The sequence below is a fragment of the Hippopotamus amphibius genome, chromosome 13 (assembly GCF_030028045.1).
Source record: "Hippopotamus amphibius kiboko isolate mHipAmp2 chromosome 13, mHipAmp2.hap2, whole genome shotgun sequence".
Classification (NCBI taxonomy): domain Eukaryota; kingdom Metazoa; phylum Chordata; class Mammalia; order Artiodactyla; family Hippopotamidae; genus Hippopotamus; species Hippopotamus amphibius.
In genome coordinates, this window is record NC_080198.1 from 61,305,331 (window position 1) to 61,316,042 (window position 10,712).

The 10,712-nt window shown below is 36.6% G+C and overlaps 1 protein-coding gene across 7 annotated transcripts in view; it reads left to right on the forward strand.

Moving 5' to 3' along the window:
- Positions 1-10,707, forward strand: part of MFSD8 (major facilitator superfamily domain containing 8) — a 46,349-nt gene extending 35,642 nt beyond the window's left edge. For 5 of the 7 annotated variants that reach the window (XM_057705598.1, XM_057705593.1, XM_057705597.1 and 2 more), the window contains one exon: positions 1,504-10,707. In XM_057705598.1, coding sequence (XP_057561581.1) covers positions 1,504-1,710 — 207 coding nt within the window. In that variant the 3' untranslated portion in view covers positions 1,711-10,707. The remainder of the gene's footprint in view (positions 1-1,503) is intronic. The other 2 variants (XR_009048770.1, XR_009048771.1) reach the window with 2 other exon arrangements.
- The last annotated feature ends 5 nt before the right edge of the window (positions 10,708-10,712 follow it).

Here is a 10,712-nt window from a genome sequence, read left to right on the forward strand (position 1 = left end):
TTTTAAAAATTAAACTGATAGTTTTACATTTTCAAGGTAGAGTTAATGTTTCTCTACTGAAATAAAGCAAAGAAAAAAATTTTAATATTAGTATTTTTAAGCTATAATAATAGGTAAAACATTTTGGTAATTTCTGGGTTTTTTAACCTATAAAGTTATATTTTCACATTTCACATTTTCAAAAGCATATTAATTACAAAAACAATACATGATGGTTGTAACAAAATTCAAGTAATTTGAAATGTATATAGCAGAAAAGGAAGGTTCCCCTTACCTCCATCACACTAGTTCACTTCATTTATACCCTTCATGACATTCTTTATACCTTTTCAAACATATCCACCCTCATGCCTTTTTTAAAAAAGATAAAATGAATTATATCTCATGTATATAAACCTTTTTTACATCTTGGATTTTTTTTCCCCCTTAACATACCATGGCCTTCTTTCCATGTCAGTGTGTATAGGTATTATTCTCATTATAAGATTTTATTCTGTATAAGACTACATTCTTTTAAGCAACTGTTTAGCATTCCATTTTTTGAAGTAAATTTATTTATTGGCTGTGTTGGGCCTTCGATGCTGCACATAGGCTATCTCTAGTTGCAGCAAGTGGGGGCTACTCTTCCTTGTGGTGTGTGGGCTTCTCCTTGCAGTGGTTTCTTTTGTTGCGGAACATGGGCTCTATGTGCCCGGGCTTCAGTAGTTGTGGCATGTGGGCTCAATAGTTGTGGCTCACGGCTCTGGAGTGCAGGCTTAGTAGTTGTGGTGCACAGGTTTAGTTGCTCTGTGGCATGTGGGATCTTCGTGGCCCAGGAATGGAACCCATGTCCCCTGCATTGGCAGGTGGATTCTTAACCACTGAGCCACAAGGGAAGTTCCTAGCATTCCATTTATTAAATGTACTATAATTTATTTACTTAATCCACAACTGACAGGCAGGTTATTTACAACTGGAGGATATTAAAAGTAACGCTGCAGTGCACATTCTTGGGTAGATTATATGGGCTATAGTTTTGGATGCAGTAGTTGGAGCAGTGACATTGTGGTACAGTGGAAATTAATGCAATGGAGTCAGCCAAACAGGGCTTCATATCTCTTGGATAAGTTACTCGAATTTTCTGAGCTTTAGCATCTACATTTGTTAAGTGAAAATAATACCAGTCATAGAAATTTGTGAATGTTGGAAACAGTATATGTAAAGCACCTGACAGATTCTGGAAAATAGCAAGTACAAAATAAATGTTAGCCTGTAAAGGTAAATTTATAAATCATTTCAGCAGACAATGTTCTTTTACAGTACTTTTATTTTTCCTAAACAGTATATCAAATAAGTTTATTGCTCATGCTTTGCTGTTTTTATAGAGAGGCACTTTATATTTAATTTAAAAATAACACATGGAGAAAGCAACTCTTGTGAGTTTGTCATAGTTTGGTAATAGTAGCATCATCCTTGCTTTTAAAATAACTGCATCTGAATATCAATCTGCTTCTCCCTCTACAGGGTGTGTACATGGGCTGGTTAACAGCGTCTGGAAGTGCAGCACGGATTCTTGGGCCCGTGTTCATCAGCCAAGTATACACTGCCTGGGGTCCACGGTGGGCTTTCAGCCTTGTGTGTGGAATGGTGGTGCTCAGCATCGCACTGCTGGGTGCGGTTTACAGAAGACTCATTGCTTTTTCTGTAAGGCATGGAAGGATTCAAGAGTAACCTCGCTAAGGCTGTGGTGGAAAGTACTTGCTGTGCGGATCTTTCTCTTTTAAGGCTCTGCTAGGCAATTGCTAACAGTTAGTTTCCTAAAGTCAGGTTGCAGATATTATATATGCGCCATAACAGGAACATATACAGAATAAAATAGGGAATTCACTGTATCATTGTGAATAGCAATAGTTTCCTTATCTCAAAAAAGAAATAGTCTTCATATGACATTTGTGTGGGGGGAGGGGCAGCATGAAGTCATGAGTGAATAGACAGTGGTCTATAAATGTGAAGTTATACTCTTAAGGCAAACTGCAGAGGCGTCATCAAAATAAATGAGAGAATATCTGTGCAGTGAAATCATAAGGAGCATTCTGTATGAATTACCTGTAATAGAATGCAATTATAGAAATTATTTACCTAAATAGAGGTACTTTTATTCAAAGGTATCTCCTTTTTATTTATTAAAAAATGCATTTTCTGTTATTATCAAGTTTTCCTTATGAAATAAAATCATGACTTAAATTTTACACTTAACCATGCCTGCCATCCTCCCTTAGCTTCTCTAAGTCATGATTTTTAATACTATGCTTTCCATCTTATTTTAGTTCAGGATGTTACTAAGTAACCCCTAAGTTAACGGATGTGTGTGAATAATGCTCATATTTGAGCATTAAAGAGGATTAAGAGATTAAGTTGGATTTTACTACCTGTAGTTGGAATCATTACTTCTTTCTTTCCGGTCCTAATAAATAATTCACTTTAGAAACATAAGCCAGATATCTGTTATTGTATGTATAAACTGAATAGCAAACTGTTAAAATTATTGGCACTTTCTAATTCCCTTAAATTCTAGAGAAAAACTAATATTTTATTTTTTCTCTGTCAGTAGTGGTAGGGAAGACCCAAAGGTTTTCCATCTGTGCCTGCGTAGCTACTCAGAACTGCAGAATTTTAATTTTGGATAGGCCATGACAGCCCCAGTATAGTCAGGCTAATAAATATTTGAGGTAAAATGGCTTTAATCTAACAGTTTACTGAGTTTACTAGAAGTTGGCTAAGTCACACTGTGTATACATGACTACCTCACATAAGTTGAATGCTGCTAAAAGGGACTAGTACAGAACTATCTATGTGGATAATCAGTATTACCCCAAAATGCAAAAATATTTCTAAATATTTTTCCAAATGTTTCCTACTCAAAGTTATAAATATTTTCAAATCTGAGAGTAAACACTATAATGTGCACTTTATATTGTTTGCTGTACTTTTTTGGGGGGAGGGTGGCTTGAATAATATGAATTTATTCCTCACAGTTCTGGAGGCTAGAAGTCTGAGATCAAGGTGTCAGCAGGGTTGGTTTCTTCGGAGGCCTCTCTCCTTCGTCTGTGGGTGGTTATCTTCTATCTTTGTCTTTTGTTTGTTTTCTTCAGCTTTATCGAGATATAATTGGCATATAACATTGTATGAGTTTAAGGTAAACAACGTGTTGATTTGATACTTACATATTGTGAAATGATTACCACCATAGCATTAGCTAACACCTCTGTCATGTCACATTACCATTCTTGTGGCGAGAACATTTAATATCTACTCTCTTAGCAAATTTTAAGTATATAATATAGTGTTATTAACTATAATCACCATGCTGTACAATAGCTCCCTAGAACTTCTTTGTTTTATAACAGGAAGTTTGTACTCTTTGACCAACATCTCCCCATTTCCTTCTTAGCCCCTGGCAACTATCATTCCAGTCTCTGCCTGTAATAGTGTGGCTCTTTTAGATTCCACGTAAAAGCCGTATCATAAAGTGTTTGTCCCTCTCTGTCTGACTTACTTCACTTAGCATAATGCCCTCAGGGTCCATCCATGCTGTCACGAATGGCAGGATCTCCTTTCTTATGACTGAGTAACATTCTCTCTCTCTTTCTCTCTCTCACACACACACACAAACACGCACACACGCACGCACGTGCACACACTTACATCTTCCTTATCCATTCACCTGTTGATAGATACCTAGGTTGTCCGTCATATCTTGGCTGTTGTGAATAATGCTGCAGTGAACATGAGAGTGCAGATATCTCTTTGAGATCCTGCCTTCATCTTCTTTGGATATATATCTAGAAGTGGAATTGCTAGATCACGTTAGTTCTATTCTTAATTTTTTAAGGAGCCTCGATACTGTTTTCCATAGTGGCTATGCCAATTTACATTCTCATCAATGGTGCATGAGGGTTCCCTTTCTCTACATACTTGCAAACAGTTGTTACATTTATCTTTTTGATAGCCATTTTAACAGGTGTGAGGTGATATATTTCCTTGTGGTTTTGATTTGCATTTCCCTGAGGATTAGTGATGTGGAGCACCTTTTCATGTATCTATTGACTGCTTGTGTGTCTTCTTTGGAAAAATGTCTATTCAGATCCTCTGTCCATTTTTAAGTCAAATTGTTTGTTCTTTTGCTTTTGAGGTTTGCATACTCTTAAATCCAACTTCTCCAGCTCTAAAGAAGGCTTAAGCTGACAGAAATCATCCTATGATTAAATTTTAGAGATTTTCATTTTTCTCCACCCCCGTAGCAAGATTCTGCTTCATTTAGATTTCTCAGGGCCATAGCCAGGTTTCTGGCTCTTTGGTCAAGTCCTGTGAGCCTTCTTCTCTGATATTCTGCAGCTCCTTCCTCTGTCTTACATTTTTTGGGTAACTTCTAATCCTAAAGCATAAATGCCACTCTCGGTTTCGATAGTATGCATGGTAGAAATAACAACAGTAATGGTAGTGAGGAAAATGATAATGGCAACCTATTTTATAGAGTGCTTTCCATATTACAGGTAACGTGTAATGCAGGGTTTAATTCTCATAGTCATCTTACAGAGTGAAGAAACTGTTATGGTTCCCATTTTACAGATGAAGGAACAGAGGCACAGAGAAATTAAGGTACTTATTTATCTAAGTAACAGTCTGTCTTCAAAGTCTACATTCTTAACTAGTGTGTTTTTCATAGTGATGAAAATAGCCCATAAAGTTGCAGTTAATTAACTGCTAATTGTAGGGTAAGTTAAGTTACCTACACCAGTGACTCCTATTAGCAGAAATATTTGAGAAACAGAATTTGAAGCCCACTGGTGGGGACCTTTATCTTAGCATAATAGCAATAGTTAGACTGTTCCCATGGAAGAATATGACACAGAGAAGTTTCCCAACCTTTTTTGTGTGTGTGGGTCCATAATTCACTCCAATTTTATTTAAGTCATTGCCTAATGTTGAGTATTTAGGTTTTGGTCTCCTGGCCTCCCTTCCCTCCCAGGTCCCTGGGTATGGCTTGGTCCTGTCCTGCCCCCCTCTCAATTGCAAACCCCAGAAGCTACGAGCGGCAAGGAAGGATTCTCCTCTGCAGGTTTCAGAGAGAGCATGGCCCTGTTCACACCTGGATTTCAGATTTCCAGAACTGTGAGACAATAAGTTTCTGTTGTGTTGAGGCACCTAGTTTGTGGTACTTTGTACAGTAGCCTTAGAACACAAACAGACTTCCTGAAATGCGTGGCACCGACCCATCCACCAGATGGGCACTTTGGATACATTACCAGGCAAAGGCAACCCACGCTCCCATATGCCTTTGGCAACTCCTAAAGGTTTAAAATATTGAATGAAATTCAGATAAACTGTAACCTTGCAAAAATGACTGCCCCCATCTTTTTACTGAGAGTACTTTCTTCTCTGGGGGATTACACCAACACACATCTTAGCCCAAAGGAAGATAAGGAAGTGACATGGAGTGAGGAGAGATCAGGGAAGTAAAGTCTAGGGAAAAATCACCTCAGACAAGTTTATTTTGAGTTAACAAGTTGAGTATAAATTGAAACTTATGATAGGAGACCTTAAGGTATGAAAAATTGCTAAAAAAGTATTTAAGAAAAGATGTTTTTGAAAAACCTAAACTTATACTTGAGAAGAAAGAATGATTTTCATACTTGAAGGGATTTATAACTTCACAAAGCATTTCCATGTTACCTTGTTGAACTTGGCTACATTTAAAATAAACTCTCCAGTTCTCTTGGAGTGAACTGGAGAAGTGAAATAAATCTGTATATAATTTTTTGTTTTGGAGAAGTTAAACTACTTATCTACCTATTTGTTCAACAATAGATGAACTTGTTTTTATAGGAGGTTTGGGGTACCGTTTTTTACTATTCCAGACTTCTTTGTAATTTGACATATTTTACATTGTGAATGTATGTTTTCTAATAAACAGGATTATTATATATGTGCCTTAAGCCTTAAAATTTTACTTATTCATACTTTAAAGATATATTTAAGGGGCCCAGCTATGTGCCAATCACCATGTCATTGTTGGGGACAGAGCAGCAAACAAAATATGCAGAGCCCCTGCCCTCAAGGGACTTACATTTTGGCAGGAAAGTCAGACATTAGTCAAATGGTTATACAGTTGATTATGCTCGAGGGAAGAGTGATGACACAGAAGTATCGGGAGTTATGAGGGCGCTCTGACCTAAATGGGAAAGTTGAGGAATGTTTCTCTAAGGAAGGAATGATTAACTAAGGCCCAGGTGGATGAGAATGGTTTAGATTGATGAAGAGTAGGACAAGTGCATTTCAGGCAGAAGGCATGGAGAAGCCCTGGAGGTGGGAAGATCTTGGAGCTTTCCCAGAACTAAAAATAGGTACAAGGTGGCTGCAGTATAGTGATTGAGAAAAAGAGTCCTGTTAGTTGAGGCTATAGAGGGACAATGGAAGGCCTTTAGGCCCTAAGCATTAGGACTTCTCAAGTGGCAAGTTTTAGTATTCTAACTTTAGGCATGATTGGAGCTAGGAGTCCAAATAATGTCATCAGGACTCTGTCTTTTTCTTTTAGTTCAACATACCTCTGTTTGACTTTATTTTTAGGCAGCCTCCATTTTGTGGCCAGTCTTGCCAACAGGACAAGCAATCAAATAAAGGGACTTATTCTAGCCAAAAATGAGACAATTAAAGCATTGAAAATGATATCTGCAGCTGATTTAAGCACATCAAATATGTGAAAATCTATGAGTTCATAATGATATTAAAAGTAAAAAACTCATTGGTCACCTTTGGAGGTTGCTAGGGCTTTAGCTCTTTATTCTAAAAACCAGAAAATAAAGACTTGGGTATCTCTTCTGTCTTTCCTGAATCTAAACTTTGGGTAATAAAATATTGATGAGGGAAAATTATTTTCTATAGAATAATCCAAGCTAATAAATACAAAGGGAATAATAGAATTAGAAAAACCTCCACCTAGCATCCTTTAGTGAAATAATAGATGATATGGGCAACATTCATCAATGAATGATAAAACTACTAGGTGGAAGATTAATGAACTTTCTAAAGGATGGATGAAGCCGACAACGCCTGAACCCACTGATCATTCTTAACATCATTAAAAGTGGGTAAGCATTACATGCCTCCTGATTTGATGCAGCAGGAAGCACTCAGCACCATCTCTGAGAGTGTTCCTGCCAAAGAAAATTGTCAGAATCTAAACAAGCTTGTAGATATAAACTGCCAGTTTACAGGGAATACAAAAGATACGACTAAATGCCACCTCTAGGAAGTAATCATCTAAGCCCAGAAGGTGATATATTCTATAGACAAATGGTTCAGTTTCTTAAAATTAAAAAAAAAAAGGCATGGAAAAAATAAAAGTTGAGAGATCAGAAGTCATAGGTGAAAAGAAACTTCAGAGATATATAAGTCAAATGCATTGTAGTGATCTTATTTTGGATCTTAACTCAAATGTAGAAAGGTATTTTTGAGATAACTGGAGAAATTTGAAACTGGACTCACCATTAGATGATATTAAGGAATTACTGTTAATTCTGAGATGGAATTACTGTTAATTCTGAGATGTTTGTTATTGGTTATGCTTTCATTTTTTAAAATTTATTTAAAAAAATTATTTACTTTTGGCTGCGTTGGGTTTTTGTTGCAGCGCACGGGCTTTCTGTAGTTGTGGGGAGTGGGGGCTACTTTTTGTTGCGCTTCCCGGGCTTCTTACTGCAGTGGCTTTTCTCTTGTGGAGCACGGGCTCTCAGCGCGTGGGCTTCAGTAATTGTGGCACGCAGGCTCAGTAGTTGTGGCTCAAGGGCTCTGGAGCACAGGCTTAGTAGTTGTGGTACACAGGCTTAGGTGCTCCGTGGCATGTGGGATCTTCCCTCTTCCCGGATCAGGGATCAAACCCGTGTCCCCTGCATTGGCAGGTGGATTCTTAACCACTGTGGCACCAGGGAAGTCCCTGGTTATGCTTTTAAAAGCTCCTTATCTGTTAAAGATACTAAAGAATTTATGATAGAAATTATATGATATCTGGGATTTGCCTCAAAATACTCCAGTGGGGGAAGGATATCAGTAGGCTAGATGAAACAAGATTGGTAAAACATTTGTTGACGTTGGGTGGGAGACACATGGAGGTTACTTATCCTGTTATATCTGTACTTTTAAATTTCCACAGTTAAAGTAAGGAAATGACATGAACAGCTTGGTGTTTTAGAATGAGCTGGCTGCAGTGTGAAGTATGAATTCGAATGGATGTGGAGGACATTTATCACGCATGTGGCCACTCTTCATTTCCTGACGACTCTTCTACATTTGGAGAATTTCTCACAACTGAGCCTCTCCTCTTAGATAGAAGCCATGATGCATTCATTCTCTCATCTACCTTTGCAGCCAAGGCATGTGCTTGTTTCTGGCTCTGCCAGTACATGCCTCCAACGTGAGACTTCATAAGGAGCAAGAGGAGGAAGTGAGCAACATGAGCACAATTGACTTTGATGCGGGAGCAAGTTCAGTGGCTAAGTTTTGGAGAAAGCAGTATCAGAGCTCCCAGAACCTAGTCTCCTAGTTTCATCAGCATGGCTGTGGGATCTGTGCTGAGCAGGGGTGGTAAGGTGTCTTTTCTGGGGCAGCTCCTGCATTGTAATTCAGCCATTGTTTCTAGCTGCAAAGCCTGAATCTCTATTCCTCCTAGAGGGTCTGTGAGCTGATATCCTTTAATATATTCTCTGTGTAAACTAACTAGGTTAGATTCTGATGTTTGCAACTAAAAACCCTGAGTGATACAGGAGGCAAGAGTAGCTGTTTGGAGACAAGCAGGAGGCTATTGCAGTAGTTCAGATGATTGATGCTGGTGACTTGAATCAGGGAATTGACAGTGGAATTAGGAATTAAAAGCATATAAAATGTATTTTAGAGGTAGAGTTGAGAGGATTAACTGGTGATTAGATGAGGCAAAGGATGGTGTTAAGAATGAGTTCTAGGATTCTGACATGTACAGCTAGTGATGCAGATGTCACTTACTGGACTAAATTCTGAGGAGAAACAGGAAAAGAGTGCAGTTGAACTAATGTTCTCATAGACAACAAAGGCACGTCAGATAGACATGCCCATGAGACATATAAAGATGGAACGTATTATAAATTGAGCTGAAAGAAATTATGAAGTAATGGAAAGTTAAAATGACAAATTGTAATTTGAAAAACTGAGAAATGGGAAAATTTCCCAATGAACTAGAGAAATAAGAGGAAGATATGAAAATATTGCTGGCAGAGCTCAGGAAATAAGAAATAATTTCAGACATGAAGAACAAACTGGAACACAAGAGTAAATAAGATGCCTTAGATAACTCATAAGGGAAATTAAAGATGGACGAAAATTAAAATAAAGATAAAAATGATTTGGAGAAAGTGATGGATATAAAAATTAGGCACAGATGATTTAACATACTTATAGTAGAAGTCCTTGAAGAAGAAAACCAAAAGCAATGCAACAGAACAAATTCTAAAACTTTTAATTCAAGAAAAATCTGCTGAAAGAAAATTTAAATAGGCATATGAAAGGAAACTCAATGTGAAAGAAAAGAGGAAAGGAAAATAAAAGCAAACAAGTATGGTGAGTAGGAAACAGAATCAGTTGGGAAATAAAGGCAACAGAACTGTAATGACAAACAGTGAAAATAAATCAGAAATGATAATAAATGTAAATATAGTAGACTACAGAGCTTATTATATTGGACTGAAAAAATTCAGCTATGTAGTATGTATAGGAGAAATACCTGCAACATAAATACACATTAAGACTGAGATGAAAAAAAAAAATACACCTAAATTCTGTCAAAGCAAAATGTATTTGTCTTTAGCTTTCAAAATTAAGCTAAGAATTCCTTTAATTCTACTTTTAAGAGGAAATTCTTATTTCTAATCATATTTTTATCCCTGAGAAGGGTTTACATAATTTTCCTCCCCAAAGTTGGATCACCTATGTATTAAAATGTTAATTCTAATAGATATTGCCAAATTGCTTTATCATTTACACTCTAATCAACAATACCTGAGAATGCCCTGCTTATTGTAGCACTATTATTATTTTTCACCAATCTCTTTGATAAAGGGAAATGATTTTTGTTTCAATCTTGTATTTCTCCAACAATAGATGTGGTTAAGTATATTTTCTTTTGATTCATTATATGAATTTTCTCCTTTGTGAATTATCTGTTCATATCTTTTGTCCATTTTTCTATTGGGTTGTCTTTTTCTTATTAACTGTGCAATTTATGTTACACATTATTATTTTTCTTCTCATTGCCTTATGCAACAACCTCCAAAACAATGTTGAGTAATTGTGACATTAGGTATTCCTGACTACTTAATGGTATTGGCTCCAATATTTGTCTGATTATAAAAACCAGCAGGAAACAGTAATAGTCTTTATCATATTTAAGTAGTTTCATTCTACCTCTTTTACCTTGAGTATTTCATTAAGAATGGCTGTCCCACTATCAAATATTTTTTCCTCATGTTAATTAATTGTATTGTTGAGTTCTTCAGTGTTAAAATTAAAATTAAAATATCATTAACATATACAGATATTTTCAGATAAACGTAGAGAAACAATGTACTTACCATTTGAAAAATTAATTTAAAAAATTTAATTGGCTCTTCTTAAACAGGCAAAAAATCAAAAACGAGTTTACTATGTAA